The 17,561-nt window shown below is 39.9% G+C and overlaps 2 protein-coding genes across 3 annotated transcripts; both read left to right on the forward strand.

Annotated features, from left to right (window-relative positions):
- The first annotated feature begins 1,925 nt into the window (after positions 1 to 1,925).
- sfrp2 (secreted frizzled-related protein 2) lies at positions 1,926 to 3,589 on the forward strand. Its single transcript, XM_028564958.1, has 3 exons — positions 1,926 to 2,529; positions 2,755 to 2,835; positions 3,154 to 3,589. Exons 1-3 carry the CDS (start codon positions 2,028 to 2,030, stop codon positions 3,456 to 3,458), a joined length of 888 nt encoding a protein of 295 aa, XP_028420759.1. The 5' UTR covers positions 1,926 to 2,027; the 3' UTR covers positions 3,459 to 3,589.
- Positions 3,590 to 10,041: 6,452 nt separating this feature from the next.
- On the forward strand, positions 10,042 to 14,141 carry tnip2 (TNFAIP3 interacting protein 2). Of its 2 annotated transcripts, none has more exons than XM_028601909.1 (6): positions 10,042 to 10,747; positions 11,178 to 11,480; positions 11,684 to 11,773; positions 11,986 to 12,249; positions 12,410 to 12,526; positions 12,992 to 14,141. In XM_028601909.1, the coding sequence occupies exons 1-6, from the start codon at positions 10,430 to 10,432 to the stop codon at positions 13,274 to 13,276; spliced, it is 1,377 nt and encodes a 458-aa protein (XP_028457710.1). In that variant the 5' UTR covers positions 10,042 to 10,429; the 3' UTR covers positions 13,277 to 14,141. The 2 variants fall into 2 exon arrangements, with proteins under 2 accessions (XP_028457710.1, XP_028457701.1); XM_028601900.1 differs by having other exon boundaries at positions 10,044 to 10,747; positions 12,989 to 14,141.
- Positions 14,142 to 17,561: the final 3,420 nt, after the last annotated feature.

Below are 17,561 nucleotides of genomic sequence, written 5' to 3' on the forward strand. Positions count from 1 at the left end.
TAGTAGAGCAGATATTTCCGTCAGGAGAGTTGGTGGAGACCAAAAACGGAGCAAACATCGCTGTGGACCGTTTTTAATTGAAACCCCTTTTTCCTGAAGAAAGTTTTCATAGCATGCTCTGTGGATCACCCGACTATAACAACAACACTGTTTCTAGACAGAGATGTTGAGAACTTTTTCAATGTCATTTCTCAAAGCTTTGAGCTTCACGTATTAAATTCTATTCACCTCCAACTTAATCCTGTACCGTGGTGGTAGCAGAAATTTCAGAGGCATACATCTCATAACATCTTACAAATAAAGCCAAAACTGTCTGCAACTACAGGTAAGTGACAAAACATGTTTTTTTAGAAAGAGTATTCAAAGTCTTACTGTAAAGAAGTATCGCTGTAGCCTGCAGCTGTAGCAGTTGCATCGCTTTGCTTTCATGTACAGTAACCAGTTTCTGGAAGTGAGCAATATATATATTTACGATAAATGTCACAAGACAATAAGGTGGATTCATGAGTCAGGGTGATGCATTTAATTTCATTCAGACTCCTTTGTTAAGGAGTCGGGAAACACTTACTGTATCTACAGTAGCAAAACAATCAAACACCTCATTTAAGGGTGGAGCTATGGACTTTATTCATAAAACATATTTACACATGCCACATTCAAAAAATCTGTTTTTTTTTTTCATTTGCTTGGGCTTGTTTTCGTATGGAAAGAAAAAGAAGTGCCACCTCTTTCCAAAATACTGTCTTTGTTCAGTTCTGCTAAAAAAGAAATTGGCACACCTAGAGCTATAAACTTTAATGACAGGTTAAATTCAGAGAAAATATACTACAATTGTGTGTTTTCTATTCAAATACTTTTTCCCACTACTTAAAACAAGTGACTCATGAGCTTTTTGAATGATTGAATGAGCTGCTGAGGAGCTTCTGAGAGACTGGATTGTGACACCACTAGGGATCAACATGGACATGGCCTCAAACTCATCAGCTCCACACATGGTAGGCCTATTTAATTGACCTCCATTGCATTTGGGTGTATTGGGGGTGGGGGGGCGGTAGCTACAGACATCTCAATGGCACAAATCTTTAAATATCTGAATATCTAGAAACCACAAAGGGGTAAGTGGGAAAATATGTCTCTGTAATTTGGGTGAACTGACCCTTTTAGCTAGAAATTCCACAAGATCACACGCGAGATTTTTAAGCGTTCACTCATTGCTGAGCAAGAGGAGGGTCAAGCCTGAGAAGAACCACACGGCTGTCTGCAGACCAGACTGTAGCTCAAGGGGGTCTGAGAGCGGATAGGAGCCAGGGCTGCAGTGCAAGGAGCAGGCAGATTTGGTTTCACCCCTGGGTGTGCTGAGCCGAGTGGAGGTCTGCTTCTCACACCATGGGCAAACAATATATCACCATGTGGTATGAACCTGCAGACCTGCCCGGAGGATTTCACCACTAAACTCCTAATGATGGAAAATTAACGCTCCACTGAGCTGAGCTAAATGCACCCACTGACAGCATTCCCAAACTTTTTACAGCATGGGTCTAAAAAAAAAAAAAAAAAAAAATCAGCAAGTTAAGGGATCACTCGGGATATATTGCTGTTGATTTGGGCGTAATGAGGGAAAACCTGTCAGACACGTTTTTTTTATGATTTCCATGAATGGCAAGAGATGAAATAGAGGGGGGGATTGTTAAGCAAACGACTGGTGATAAAATACTATGAGCTATAATTAGAAATCAAAAATACCTGTAAGACCCAGAGGAGGAACAAGTGAGTATTTGATTTCCTTTGGACTGAAGGGACACATTTGTCCACAAAGTTCACCTGATATGAGGAAACCAAGTGCTGAATGGAGAGAAGGTTCTTTACGCGCAGCATACACAGACTCCTCCCAGACTAGCCTGGAAGAAAACCTCTTGTTACATTAGGAGCTGGCCACTGACACAGACTCCATCCGCGCTGACTGATGCTCAACGACCCCTGAATGCGCATTTATATCTTGCAGGTATTTTGTTTTACGCGCATGCAAAATGAAGGCTTTTATTTCCACAGTGACAGTGTTGTGGCTGATAACAATACCCTGCATGGAAGCTATCCACGGATTGTACAATTTCGGCCAGCATGAATTATTCTACAAAAAGAACAACTGCAAGCCGATTCCTGCAAACCTCCTCCTGTGCCACGACATAGAGTACACAGAGATGCGCCTCCCGAACCTGCTCGGACACGAAACCATGAATGAAGTTCTGCAGCAAGCCTCGTCTTGGATCCCGCTGGTTCAGAAGCAATGTCACCCCGACACAAGAAAGTTCCTGTGCTCCCTTTTCGCTCCCGTCTGTCTGGACGATTTGGACGAGCCCATACAGCCGTGCAGGTCTCTGTGCGAGAACGTCAGGAACGGCTGCGCGCCCGTGATGTCCGCGTTTGGCTTCCCTTGGCCAAAGATGTTGGACTGCGACCGTTTCCCACTCGACAACGACCTGTGCATACCGCCTGCAGCCATGGACAGCTTCGTGCCAGTCACCAAAGAAGGTAAGGTTTTGTAGAACTGTATTTCAGAAGCAAATTTGCCATTCCCCAAATATAATTGCCAAATCTACTTAGTGGCGCATACATATTAATAGATCATCTATCCATTTATTGCGCCAAAATCCACTGTGGTCACATCTGGATATGTGTGTCCCCTCTGCTACTACACATTTTCTGTATAATTATAGCATATTGTGTCATTTTTACCTAATCTAATTTGTCTTTCAGTGCCCAGAGTGTGCGATGCTTGCAGGGAAACGGATGAAAATGACAACGAAATAGTTGACAACCTGTGTAAGAATGACTTTGGTAAGTATAGTCCAGCCACCTATTATTATTATTATTATTATTATTATTATTATTATTAGAGCAGTAGTTCCCAAAGTGAAGATCAGGGGCCCCAAGTTGAATTCACTGTTGAATGTGTTTCTTTCACTCGAAGGTGCAGAGAAAGAATGTGTATTGTGACCATTTTCCTCCTCACTTTTTTTTATCTCCCCTATTGCATGCATTTTAGCACTACACTTATATAGAAATACATAAGCATTCTCATGAGGCTCAAAAGGATGATCTCTATATAGTTTTTGTGAAAACAAATCCCTTATTTTCTCTCCCGTCTGTACCAAGCTCTGAAGATCAAAGTTAAGGAGATCTCCTACATCAATGGTGACACCAAGATCGTGCCGGAGAACAAGAGCAAGACCATTTACAAGATGAACGGCGTGACAGAGCGTGAGCTGAGGAAGATGGAGCTGTGGCTGAAGGACGGCCTGCAGTGCATCTGTGAGGAGATGAACGACATCCACGCTGCCTACCTGGTCATGGGCCAGAAGATGGACGGCCATCTGGTCATCACCTCGCTGAAGCGCTGGCAGAAGGGACAGCGAGAGTTCAAGAGGATTTCCCGCAGCATTCGCAAGCTGCAGTGCTAGGAAGGGGGGAAACGAAACAAAAAAACTGCATGTGTCACTGTTGAAGAAAAAGTTTAGTTGAGCTCTTTCCAATGATCCCCTTGCAGTTGTCACACAGGTTTGCGATTATAGTTCCTAGATTGCTCTCTAGATTCCAGCTAAGATGTTTCTCCTTGGCCTCAGACAACACACCATTTCCTGTGTTTTACATTGGTTTGTAGTTCTAAATGCCCAATATGTTAAAGGGATTACGCCACCGTTTGTTGAAATAGGGTTTATCACCGTCTCCCCTAGCTGTAGATAGGTGGGCCAACGCATTTTTTCGTCGTTTTAGTCCGGTGCAACACCGCCAGCGCCGCCGCTAGTTAGCTTAGCGTAGTGAATGGAATCCTATGTTGCCAGTTAGCATGTTGTGAGTAAAAGAGAGCCAACAAAAGACAAAAAAACAACCTAATTACTTGCACTGAGACAAAAAATGCATTGGCCCACCTATCTACGGCCAGGGTAGACCGTGATAAGCCCTATTTCAACAAACAGTGGCGTATTCCTTTAAAAGAAAAAACTCTACAATTATAATTCTCATAGATTTTCATGTTGTGAAGGGTGACACATATGCCCCAAATACACTCAAATTCGTCAGTAAGGCCAGACTGTTTTTTTTTTTTTTTTCTTTCAGTGGCTAAATCACACAGGTCTTCTGAGCAGGGCACACGTATATCTAGTACAGACAGTAGTAAGTAAGTATGGGGGGAGGGGGGGAGACAAGTAGTTCATTGACTCCAATTCATTTTGCACTTAGTGAGTAGTGGGTGCCCCCTAAAGGCCAGTATTAAAGGGATGCGTCTCTTCCTGGGCAGCTGTCTTTGTTGTCAGCTCATTAATTGCACTCAGCTGGTGTCCAAGGTGTAAAGGAATCACTAATGACATGGTTAGAGTGAAAACTAGCACAGCTTTGACTACAGGCTTCAAAATAATTGACTCTAAAAAAAAAAAATAATCTAAAACAACCCTTGGAAAATGTGGCTTACTGTTAAAGCTTGCGATGGGGGGGTGAGTTTAAGACCTTTTTTTCTTTTCTCTTCTGGTATTCCCTGGGATCTGCATTATAACCTACAAATTAAACTGAAAGAAATGTCATGGGGCATTCCTCAAGCAAGATTAAGTCATCATCAGTTGTTTGTTTAGGATTATTCCAAACTCCTAGAAGGAAAAAAATACATCACAAGGGTCAAAGGCCTTAGCTGCTTAACTGACTAAAGTAACTCAAGTTAAATTTAAAAAGGGAGCTTCCGAAATAAGGTATTTTCATCTTTGCTCTCATAGTTCTACAGACAACAATTAACTGATTCATATGGTGTGTTGCATGTTGAGTGAAGCTGTGATCCCTGTGTGCTTAGTGTAATGTTCAAAGACAGTTAGTGTTTTTGTATTCCTACTGTTTTCTCAAGCAAAAATGAGAAATAGCTGGCTATATTCTCTTCCTGTTCACCATTTTAATACTCTTTTGTACTTGAGCCACTGCATACATGATAAAACCAATATTTTTCTACTCCAGTTTCATATTTCATTTAAACTTTTAACTTTGGTTTGCATCTTCATTCTGTTTGAGTGACACAAGTTGGTTTTTAGGTATTATTATTATTATTATTATTATTATTATTATTATTATTATTATTATTAAAGGATGAATATCTGAGTTTTGGTTGGTAGTGTTGATTTAATGAGCAGTAACTTGTTAGGCGCAAATAATCAAGTACGTGTGTGTGTGTGTGCGTGTGCAATGTAAAGTATTTTTGAAAGTATTACTGTGTAAATATCAAATAATGCCTTTTTATTCTTTTATAGTTTTCAGCGATTAAAAGCTGCCAACGACATGTTTTCAAATTATTCATTTTATTGTTGTGTGTGTGGTAGGAAATAATATTGTCACAAATAAAAGAGGAATAAAAAAATAATATTTCTAAGGCCAACGTTTTAAGATGGAAAATAAACCTACAGTATGCATTATTAATGTAACACCGCCATCTAGTGGAATTGAATGGTATAATCTGGTCATGATCATTAGATGCATTTGGTGGTGATGTTTTTGCAACACTGTATTTACAATTTTTTTCCTAATGACGTCTACCTTTTAAAAAAAAATAAAAATAAAAATACCATAACATATAGGCTTATAATGCTAAATAAAGCTTGGTCTGTAAGCATAGTGCCAGTTAAATGACATCCACATGTTGAATGCTTTTCCTGCTTGCCTGAAAACATTAAATTCAAGACTTTTTTGGAAAACATTTAATTTCTTGGTGCATCAAATGAAGAAAGTTGTGAAATGTCCCATCAGTTTCCCCGAGTTAAAGTAAAACTGCTAATTTTGTGTGACCAAACATTCCAAAGCTCAAAAATAAATAAAACAATACACTGATATATAAATTATGAGAGATGCAGCAAATTCTCACATTTGAGAAGCTGGAACGAACATTTTTTACGTTTTGACTTTTGATTTGATTATCATAAGTGTTGATTAATTTTCTGCGTCAACGAGTTAATCAACTACTTGTGTCAGGACTATAACTATTATATATTATAACTATTTTACAGGTCTACCCATCAACTTGTGCTGTCAAGAGGTGATGCAGCAAAATGTGTCCCACTAGTTTCAGTTGGAGTCATCCAGTTATTGTAATACCTGTCAAATCTTTTGCCACTCGTCCAAAAGGCTTAATGAGTGGTGGGGAGTTCCAGGCATTTCCACCTCTCTGGGTCATCACACTGCTGTGTCACATTGGCTGAGTTTATTGGAGCAGCATGATCAGGGTGTGACTTTATGTGAAACCGAAAACGGGAGTGTCAGGATGGCATCTGAAATATTCAGGCTACCTATATTCAGAGTATCTACTGGAGAGGGGACTTCACACTGAGGCACCTCACTGGCTTCTGAATTGCACCGAAAGTGAATGGTAACTGGAAGCCAAAAAAACCCAAAACTTTCTTAACATTTGTGTTGTTTTCCATTGGACCGTGCACTTGTTGACGCTTTTATCCCTTTTTTCTAGGCACCTTTTAGTACTTTTTTACACTTCTTTTCACCACCATGTACACTACCAGTCAAAAGTTTGGGGTCACTTAGAAATGTCCATTCCAGACAGAATACCAGCTGAGATCAGTTGCATTGTTTTTTTTTTAATCAGGGCAGCAGTTTACAGATTACATTATGTGCTTACATAATTGCAAAAGGGTTCTCCAATGTTTTCTCAGTTAGCCTTTTAAAATGATATCAGATTATTAAACAGAATATGCATTTGGAATATTGGATGAATGGTTGCTGATAATGGGCAATGTAGATATTGCATTAAAGATCAGCCACTTCTTTCTACAACGGTCGAGAACCATTTTGCAATTATGTAAGCACATAATATAATCTGAAAACTGCTGCCCTGATTAAAAAGACGATGCAACTGATCTCAGCTGGTATTCTGTCTGGAATGGAGTGGAATGGGCATTTCTAAGTGACCCCAAACTTTTGACCGGTAGTGTATAAACACCACTAACACCAACTCATTACTAGTTTTACACTTTTTTTTTGGATTTCATGGTCAATAAACCTCATTTATTAAGGAAATGATACCTAATCCTTGAGTTAAAAAAAAGAAGCTGAAATTATGAATTATTTAGACTAATATTAAAGGAAGGACAATCACAGAAGGGTCGACGTTCAGTCAGGATACTGTTTCGAAACATTCAAAATTCAATGGAAGTAGAGACCCGATCTTCTGTTGTGGCCTACTTGTGAAGTGCGTTGTGTGGAATCATCCCTCAGTGTTATTTTTGGGTAATCAAAATGAGGTCGTTAAAAGGAGACCCATAGTTCTGATATAGACATTTAGAGAACAACAAAAGGGTTAAAATCTCACCCCGACACCTTCCCACGTTTTTACACACTTCACACCTTCATTCATGTGAGTCTGACAGCTGTCACATGACTGCCACATGTGACCTTATGTGTGACTGACTCACAGAAATACCTGGGACTCCCCACCGGCCAACTGACTGGCCTCTTAAATAAATGTCTAAAGGGCTTTTAACTCTACACCTACAGTCTAGACTGTTGTTTCATTTTGACCTGATGATGATTAGAAGTACAGTGTCTGTTCGTTTAATCAGGGTCCAACCATGAAGGGAATGGGAGTTTTGATCATGTAATAATATGTGTATGAATTATTATAAGCATTGTGTGTGATACCACTGCAAAGGGCTGTACATATCAAATAAATATATCCTGAATTCGAAGCCTAGCCCAGCTACAGCCCCGATCCCTTACAGTGGATGTACATTTACTGAAGTGCTGTAGCCTACATGAATACAATTTCAAGCTTTGCCTTGAGTGTCTCCATTTCTGCCACTTTATACTTCTACACAACCTTTCAGAGGTCAATTCTGTTCTTTGCACTTCAACAGCTACAGTACAGGCCAAACGTTTGGACACACCTTCTCATTCAATGCGTTTCCTTTTTATTTTCATGACTATTTACATCGTAGATTCTCACTGAAGGCATCAAAACTATGAATGAACACATATGGAATTATGTACTTTACAAAAAAGTGTGAAATAACTGAAAACATGTCTTATATTTTAGATTCTTCAGAGTAGCCACCCTTTGGTTTTTTATTAATAAGGGAAAAAATTCCACTAATTAACCCTGACAAAGCACACCTGTGAAGTGAAAACCATTTCAGGTGACTACCTCATGAAGCTCATTGAGAGAACACCAAGGGTTTGCAGAGTTATCAAAAAAAGCAAAGGGTGGCTACTTTGAGGAATCTAAAATATGAGACATGTTTTCAGTTATTTCACACTTTTTGTTATGTACATAATTCCTTATGTGTTCATTCATAGTTTTGAAGCCTTCAGTGAGAATCTACAATGTAAATAGTCATGAAAATAAAGGAAACGCATTGAATGAGAAGGTGTGTCCAAACTTTTGGCCTGTACTGTATATTGACTAGTTACTTAGCAAATAAGGATTTAACATATTAAACATATGCAATCACTACCAAATGTTGCATTTTTGATTAAACTACCAAACCCTATAAATGGATCAAATTAGCTCCACTTTGACCAGCTAAAACAAACATTTTGCTAAAAAAAAAAAAAGATGTGACAATTTCAACACTGATGGAACATTATTCAAAATGAGTACTTCTACTTTACTTTTAAACTTAAGTCATATTGTGAATGCCATCCTTTTTATTTGTATGTGTATGAGTATGTGTTAGATACTAGGTAGGCCTGCATCATCTGAATACTTCTTTCATCACTGCTATATACAGTATCTCACAAAAGTGACTACACCCCTCACATTTTAGTAAATATTTCATTACATCTTTTAATGGGACAATATTGAAGAAATGACACTTTGCTACAATGTAAAGTATTAAGTTTACAGCTTGTATAACAGTGTAAATGTGCAGTCCACTCAAAATAACTCAACATACAGCCATTAATGTCTAAACCGCTGGCAACAAAAGTCAGTACACCTCTATGTATTCCCATAGAGGCAGGCAGATTTTTATTTTTAAAGGCCAGTAATTTCATGGATCCAGGATACTACATCCTGATACATCCTATTTTTAGTCTGTCTCTATGGGAATTTAACATAGGGGTGTACTGACTGGTGTTTTTGAGCAAGTAATTTTAATTATCCTCTATAGTGTGACATTTATCATTATTAAATTCTATTTAATTTTACAATTTTGAATGCATTTGAATTGTCTTATTCTGTCAATTGAACATCTCGCAGGGAAGATGCTTGGATTATTTCCTGTTTTACCAGCATCATCTTCTGGAATGCTCGCTATACAGAATATTCTTATAGTACCATGATGTCAGTCACAATGACACAATAGGCGAATTCCTAAAATGTATATTGTAGATAAGTAGTTACGGTAACGGATATAGTGCATTTTCCAAAATTTCAGAAAGCAGAAATGCCCCACAGGATCTTTAAAAGCCATACAAGGGTCAAGTCCCAGCCAGTCTGGTCTGGATAGCTACACACACACACTCACTGGTGTGGCCATAACTGCGCAACCAGGACTTTGGCGCAACTCAGACTGTTGGAACAGACATATTAAATGACATCACAATGAAAAGAAGAGAAACTACTGCAATAATGATGCCTTCATAGCTGTTGAAAAACTCAACAACTTAAGTTTACGGGGAATTTGTTGTGACACTACAAATGCACTGATGTGACGTTTAGGGGGCGTGTTGCGTGGAAACCCTGTAAACTACCGTTGGGAAAATGTAGCCTAATGCTTTTGAATTAATAGGCCTATTGTTATTTCATGCAAAATATCAGCTAAAACGTATATGATATGAAGCCACTTTCTGTTGTAGCCTACTACAATGACCTTTTGGGTGGAATTAAACAATTGTGTTTATGAGATGCATGATAGGAAGGTTTTCCCCCCTTTCACTCCCAGGCTCTGTGGCCCAACTTGCAAACATATACATAAACAACTTCATATGAACACTTTTTGCTGTTTACGATTTAGCAGCTTTGTTGCTATTGCGAATCAAAAGCAAGTGCGTTGAAAAATTGCACCTCTCGCTTCGAGAGTCCGAGTTTACGACCGCGTTGAAGGCAGCACCGCTATTTCTTTTATCAGCCTCCGGTGGTAACGTTACCTAGCTTAAAACTTCTGTAGCTAGCTTTTTGTTTTCTTTGCCATTTGCCCCAGCAGGCTATAAAACCCCTTTTTGCCTCCCAAATGACGGTCTACGGTGAATCTCTGAGAGCGGGCAGGGCGGCTCAGTTTGACGAAGCTCAAAAAACTCCGCGGGGAAGTTCCCTAGGAAATCCCCTAAGACTGTGCGGAGATATTATTCTCAACACCTTCGAGGTCCATTTCGAAAGACACGGGGCTAGAAGCAGAGACGTCAAATGCTGGATTATTAAAATACGTGTCTGTCAAAATCTCCGAAGCCAGCTACTATGGATAACGTCAGTACAAACTCCGATAACGACTTGCTGAAAGACAAACTGCGGAGTTGCAGCACGCTCAACACCCTGTATCATGAGACGCGGCAGGAAATCGACCTCCTGAACAAACAGATTTGTGTGAAGGACAACATCATCGCAGATTTAAAGGCCAGGCTGGGGAGATATGAGAGGATCTACATGAACGTGGGAGATAACGAGTCCGTGGTCCTCGGGCCGTCCAAGTCGTTGCTGGAGAGCTTGTGTAAAGAAATATGCAAACTGAAACAGAAAAGGAACGATGTGGAGTTCAAGGCATCTCGACAAACTGAGGTAAAAAAAATAAATATATAAAAATATAAAAATAAAAAACATTATGAGGTGTGTATACCTCATGATTGACCTATGATTGAAAGAATATCAAACAGAACAAATATTGGTAGCAATCAGGGTTCAAAAATAACTTTTTTTGTCCACATGCTCAATGGCTAGTGAATGTTCAAATATGACCTGCCCACTCAATAGATGACCATTGTTTTTTGGGGGGCTGATGAGTGTAGTGCACTTGCATATTTTACCAGCATTTGGCTAGTAGTGCTAATTTTGAACCCTGGTAGCAATAATTAGAATCTTTTTTTCTTTTTTTTTCATTTCTGCATTTATTTGTATGTAGCCTAAACTTTAAAACCTATAATATGCCAATTGATTGCACATTACAAACTGATGTGGTCATGCAATGTAATCTCCCTGTCTCTGCTCCCAGGAGATCCAGAGGCTGACGGTGCAGCTCCGAGAAAAGGAGCTGGAGTTGGAGAGCGTCAGGTGTCAGCCGGACCACGAGAAGGACCAGGAGATCCACCGGCTGCGCTCGGCCCTGGAGGAGAGGGATCGGTCCGAGGCCACCCGAGCCGTCCTCTGCACATCCCTGGCGGAAGAGGCTGACCAGCTGCGCAGCCAGCTGGGCGCCACGGTGAAGGTGTGCCAGGAGCTGCTGGCCAGGATGGAGAAGGATAAGAAGGGGGGAGGAGAAGTGGAGGATGTGGCTCAGCAGCAAAAGTCCAATGAGGTGTGTGTGTGTGTGTGTGTGTGTGTGTGTGTGTGTGTGTGTGTGTGTTACTCTTTCGACTGTGTTGGATATGTTTTTTTTAATACTTTTTGGGCAGTGACTGTTGCCATGTACTTGTATATAAGACCTTTTTAAAAGAGCACTTTTGGTTTTTTTTCTTTTGGAGGTCCCTGTTGTAACCTCTCATCCACCATTTTCTACAGATGACCGAGTCCTTGGACATGAGTGGTGTTACCGCCCAAATCTGTCAACTTCAGGAGGAGAATCAACAGCTAAAGCAGCGTGTGGCATACGTAAGTCTACACGGAGAACAGGTTTACACGTTGTGGTCAATGACAACACTAATATTTCTCCCTGAAGTCAAACATTTATGCAAGATATTAAGGCGGTGTTTTTTTTTTTTTTAAAGATATTAAAATGACTCCTAAAATTCAACAATAATGTGCTTACATTCCACATCAGACAGTGCACGATCTAACCTTTTTGTCGTAATCCCTGCTTTTAGGTACAAAGTCTGAATTCCCAGTGGCAGAAGTATGACTCCAGCAGGGAGGACTATATCCGAGGTTTATGCCAGAGGCTGAAGGAGACCTCTGGGCCGGGCTTGATGCCTGGGCTTGGCTCCATAAGCACCGGCTTGCTTCATCAGGAGATTTCCAGGCTCAACGGCTTACTCGAGGAGAATATGAGCGAGTGTGCACAAACGAGGAGAGAAGTGGAGGAGATGAGGAGGCAAGATCAAGAGCGCATCCAGACTCTGGAACAGCAGGTCGGTGCTACATCGTGGCCTCAGTACATCTCTGTATTCTGCTACACCGAATCTAAGATTACAGTTGTAGAATTTGACTGCATGCAGCTCTTAAGGCACCTGATGTTTTGTTTTTAAACCGATTTTTTTCTTTTTTTTCTTTCTTTTTCCTTTAAATCAGGTCCTCATCTACGCAGACGACTTTAAGTCGGAGCGTACCGACAGAGAGCGGGCACAAGGCCAGATCCAAGACCTGAAAGAGCAGGTTCATCGGTTAAAACAGCAGCTATACAAACAGGTGAGACTACAGCCTGCAGCTGCACAATTAATCGCAATTTTATCGAAATCGCTATATAGACTAGTGCAATATCCAAATCGCAGGGGGGGGGCGCAATATTTGTAAAAGGCAAAATATGTCAAACCATTCTGAATGAATGAAATCTTGTGGTGCTGCAGAGACATCCCAGCCTACAAATCGTATCCTACAGACGAAAAAAAGAAAAGTTTGTTTGGTACAGATCATCGCAGGAATCGCACTATAATCAATATAGTGATAATCAATAAAAACACAAGGAAAATGATACAAAATTATCATTCCCTCCAATATCGTGAATCCTATCACAATACCAGTCAAACATAATCTCCATTTGATATTTTTCTTCATATTGGGCAGCCCTAGTGAGTGCATCTTTAGGCACATTAACTTGCATTTGTGTTGGCTTGTGCGATCCTCACCGTGTATGTACTTAATTATCTCCAGCAGGGAGCAAGCAAAGAGAACAGAGAAGTGGTTCCCATGTGCCGTGTGCACATAGGACACAGGATCTCCTCGAGGCGACATAAGGACTCTTCAGAGCCTCTATTGAGGGCCGCTGCTGAGATGCAGCAACAGCCTGCCGCCGCGGCGGCGGCGGCAACAACCCCGAGCCCCGCGTGGAACCAATGTCCAGGCCTGTCGGAGTTACAGTGCCCGCGGTGCCTCGCCACGTTCAGCGATTCGGACGCCGCAGAGTACCTGAACCATTGTGAAGAGTGTGCCAAACTATAAGCGGAACAACACTCATTTTTGGATAAGACAAAGTTATCTCTTGCTGACCGTAACCGAACACTGAAGAGCAGCACTACACGACAGAAAATAACCTGAGTGGAGTTTCCAATTCGGAAAGACTTGACTACAAATGAAACAACTGACTTAAGATGTTTGTACATAGTGAAGCAAAACTGTACAACCTAAAGTTCCCCTGTTACAAGACAATGAGTTCATCAGGCTTTTCTCAAGTCTGCATGGTTAAATATCCAGCGTCAGGTTCTTAGAGTTCTCCTGTGGCAATGCAGGAGATTATTGTGGTGGGAAAGTGGATGCCAATGCAATATATAGAATATCATATACCTCAATGTGTCAAATTTAAAAAAAACAAAAAACTGTTGCACTTTCTTGACATTTAGCTAACAACTGAATCATACGAGCAAGAGATTCATGACACATAAGCTTCTTATTTTGGTGCTATTAGTTGTTTGATTTTTGATTGAACTTTACATATTTCTGCCCTGTAAATTATATATTAACAGATTTAAAATATATAACTATTATATTAATATTTATTCTCTTTGCATAAATGGGAAAAGGCAAAGCATTCTCACGCAATGTTTTATTGCCTTTTTTTTTTTCTTTTCACCAAAGCCATGAAATATAAATATATATATATATATTTTTTTTTCTTCTAGTAAACGTTTGGGATCCAAAATCTTAAAACCCATTACAACTGGAAAAAAAATGTTTGATCTACTTTTTGTAACAGTTTATGTAAAGATTGCATCCCAACTGACAATAATATGCTCATTTTTTTGGAGATCTAGTGCTGTCTTTCTTGAGCTGGCACATTATTTTTGTAATAAAAGACTGTTTACCCACACTTTATCTTCTGGTGATTTAATAGAGCTTTAAGTATGTTTCATTATCGCGTGGTGTATTTTAATTCTAGAGACAGTCTACAGCCTCGAGCTGTAACCACAGATCATAGCCTAACCACGAAAATGTTGGCACTACTTAATCGAAGTCTGTGTGCATGTCTTTTTAGTGTGTGTGTGTGTGTGTGTGTGTCCATCTGTGTCACGTGTATCTGCTTGCGCACGGTGGAAAACCCCTTCCCGGTGTTGCCTGAATGGGCACGCTGTACTGTCACAGCCATATTCCCAGCTGTTGTGTGACTATGGCAAACACTACAGGGGTATAAGAAGACCAGAGAAAGACAGTAGCTCGAGTTACATCCAAGAACCCTCAACAACTGCAGTCAGTCACTGTGAACTATCATTTTGACACAAACGGACCTATAGTGCAGTTGTCATGGGTTTAGTGTAGTAAGCACAGGAAGCTGGACATCCCCTGTTTAAAAAGGAAGTAGGCAGTTGCACTGCACAGAAAAGACGTACCCAAACAACGGTGTTCTCTGTGTGTGAGTGAAAATATACCCCTTTTGCTGCATTGTTTTTTTGATCAGATGATTGCTAATTTTAAAGCAAAAATAGAGTTTTTAAAGAAGACATAACGCACACATTCTTGTCTTCCTGCAAAGGAAAAGTTGAATCACTGAGCAATAAATGTAAGAGTCTTGCTCAATTCAATACTCCCTTAGGGGTTTTGTCATTACCACTTTATCAATAGGTTATGTTAGCTAATGTTGGCTGTTAACTGTAGCTAGATATTGCTGTGCAACCAACTGTAGGACACTTATCTACTTGTGTGTCATTTATGGGATAATGGTAAATGTGGTTGCTAGTTGCATAGTCTTGCTTAAAATATTTTATAAAATATTATTTCTACATATTTGCTTTGTTTGCGTTCTTACCAAGTCAGGTGAGAAGATTAAGCTACAGCAACCAGTTGGTTAGCTCAGTTTAGCACATTGACAGGATAACGTGGCAATAACGGTTACACAGTAAACAAGAATACGCTGAGAAATAGTCTGCAATGTTTTTGTTCAGCTTAAACGCACAAGATAAAACGTATTAGTTAGCTTTAGAGGTGCTGATAAGTGGATTTTTGTAACATTTGACAGAGGCTAGGCTAGCTGTCTAGCTAGTGGTAGCATCACATTTACCGTACAAACATGAGGTATTAATCTTATCGGACTTTCTGTCAGGAAGTGAATAAATTCATTTCCCAAAATGTAGAACTGTAAAATGTATAATTTTAATGTTAATCTCACATGTATGGATTTATCGAGAACAAAATCTGTCTTGGTCGTCTATCTCAAAGTTTTCCACCAAAAACCAGATTCAACCAGATTTTAAAAACCAGATTTTGACCTTTTTTTTTTAAATGCTTAAAATTAAAAGTATTGGACTAACTTCTGAAATCAAAATGAACAGGTTTGATTTGACAGCTGGCACATACATCACCCAACTGCCCAAGCACGCAAATGACACCAGGCAGCATCACATGCTAACTTACTCATCAGCTAACGGGGGAAGATATTTGTGGCTGAACACATTTATTTCATTTACATAACACACAGCTTGGCTCCCATTCATGTGCCCGCAAAACAATTTGTTCCAATTTTGGCTTTAAAGGGCAACTTCAGTCTCTCGTACTATATAAGCCAACCACACGCAGACTGGTAGAAAATACACACAGGCCCCAAAAAGGCCATGAGCTGTCTGCTGGGGATTCTCCCCCCGCCCCACACACCCACGCATTTACAACAGGGTCTATAAGTGACTGAACTTCAACGCAGAAAAACACGCTACCCACCGATCTGAATGTGGAAAAAACTAGGTCACAAGTCCCCACCTGAGTGTCTGGAAACTTTTCTAAGAAACAAAAGAATTAATAAGAAGAGTCAGGTGACAGCTGTAGATCAGTTCCTGTTGGAAACTAGTTTCAAAGCATCAGGATGTACTGATGTAGCTGTTGTATACTTCTAACAAAGAGGGAAAACTTCTCGACACTGACACTTATCCGGACAAATACAGAATGGATAGATATGGCCTTTAATCTTATGTGTATCCTAAAAGAACGGGAATTTCCCGCCATCACGAGGGAATTCCCAAAAAAAAAAAAAAAGCAGACACGTTTATTTGAAAATGGAGTGCTGTCGACTTGAGCGGATTCTTTTTGATTTAACGTATGTTGGTTGAGGTAGCTGGTAATTATTGCTGACGGTTTATTAAAGGATTTATTTGGTGAAAAAGTCCAATGAGTTTTGGACATCAAAAACAGCATTGTGGCAGATTCGAGCCAAGAACAAAGGGAGTTGGGGGGGGGATTCCCTATTTGGAAGTGTTTTGTGATCCTGAAGCGCTCCAGGCAGTTGACAATGAAAGGATCAGCAATCTGATTACAAGCTACAAGGCAGCGGTGATCCCTTCTAATAATCCTATTGGCGCTCGCCCCTGTCATTGTCAGACTGCTCTGAGTGCACCCATTGTTTTTTTTCTTCCATCAACCAAGACCATATTTAGAGCCAAAGGTCAAAACAATGGAAAATTCTTGAATGAACACATGATGGAAACTTCTTTATAAGTGACCTTCTACAGCCTTATACATCTATTATTAAATTAGGGAAATGGCTGACTTAAGTGGTGGCTCTTATCTCTGCAGATATCAAAAACACAAATCTGTGCCAATTTCATGTTTTATTTAGATCACGGCCCACGTTTGTCTCCCAGACATTTTGCTCGGTGTTTTTTTTTTGACTCGTATACATTAGCGTAGTTTTGTGGGGCATTTGCTCAAATGTGGTAGATCCCATCTTGCATCACCGGTGACTGAGAGCAAGCACACTCTACAAACAGCCAGACAGTCATTCATAACTGAAATAAATTCTGAGTCAGATGTGCTTTGGTGGCTCTCTCAAACCCAGACCTTTTTGTATGAAGTTTAATTAATCATCAAATTGTATTGTAGGAGTGGTCATTTTTCATTGTGAAAACCTTTTGGTTTTAAGAGTCACTCTTCAAAAAGTGAGGAAACGGCCACTGTGAGGAAAATAACTAACTCACTTCCTCTACTCACGATCCACTTGGCTCTGAACACAAGATATCAACATACAATACTTTTACAGCATAAGGGTTGAGCATAAAAAATAAATAAATCAAGAGCTGCTTAAAACTATTATAGTTTTCTTTTGTAAGTAAGAATTAAATATATGAATATTCTCCCTCCTGAAGTGTTGGGCATCTCTTTACCCTTATATATTTGTGCAAATAGATGAGAAATGAGGTCAGGCTATAGCAAAAAACAAACTAAAACTAAAAACTCAAGATTAGTTTCTGGTTTTCCCAAGCTTTACCCAGACAGTTCCACATTTAAATTGAGCATATTTGACCACTTT

The sequence above is a fragment of the Perca flavescens genome, chromosome 2, assembly GCF_004354835.1.
Source record: "Perca flavescens isolate YP-PL-M2 chromosome 2, PFLA_1.0, whole genome shotgun sequence".
In the NCBI taxonomy this organism is placed as follows: domain Eukaryota; kingdom Metazoa; phylum Chordata; class Actinopteri; order Perciformes; family Percidae; genus Perca; species Perca flavescens.

What these genes read in the sequence shown, in the direction of transcription:
- tnip2 (XM_028601900.1), top strand. Translation starts at nt 10,430, where the DNA reads ATGGATAACGTCAGTACAAACTCCGATAACGACTTGCTGAAAGACAAA. An exon ending in AGGCATCTCGACAAACTGAG is followed by an intron (nt 10,748 to 11,177) that starts GTAAAAAAAATA and finishes CTCTGCTCCCAG; the next exon opens with GAGATCCAGAGGCTGACGGT. An exon ending in TCCAGACTCTGGAACAGCAG is followed by an intron (nt 12,250 to 12,409) that starts GTCGGTGCTACA and finishes CCTTTAAATCAG; the next exon opens with GTCCTCATCTACGCAGACGA.
- sfrp2 (XM_028564958.1), top strand. Translation starts at nt 2,028, where the DNA reads ATGAAGGCTTTTATTTCCACAGTGACAGTGTTGTGGCTGATAACAATA. An exon ending in CGTGCCAGTCACCAAAGAAG is followed by an intron (nt 2,530 to 2,754) that starts GTAAGGTTTTGT and finishes TTTGTCTTTCAG; the next exon opens with TGCCCAGAGTGTGCGATGCT. An exon ending in CCTGTGTAAGAATGACTTTG is followed by an intron (nt 2,836 to 3,153) that starts GTAAGTATAGTC and finishes GTCTGTACCAAG; the next exon opens with CTCTGAAGATCAAAGTTAAG.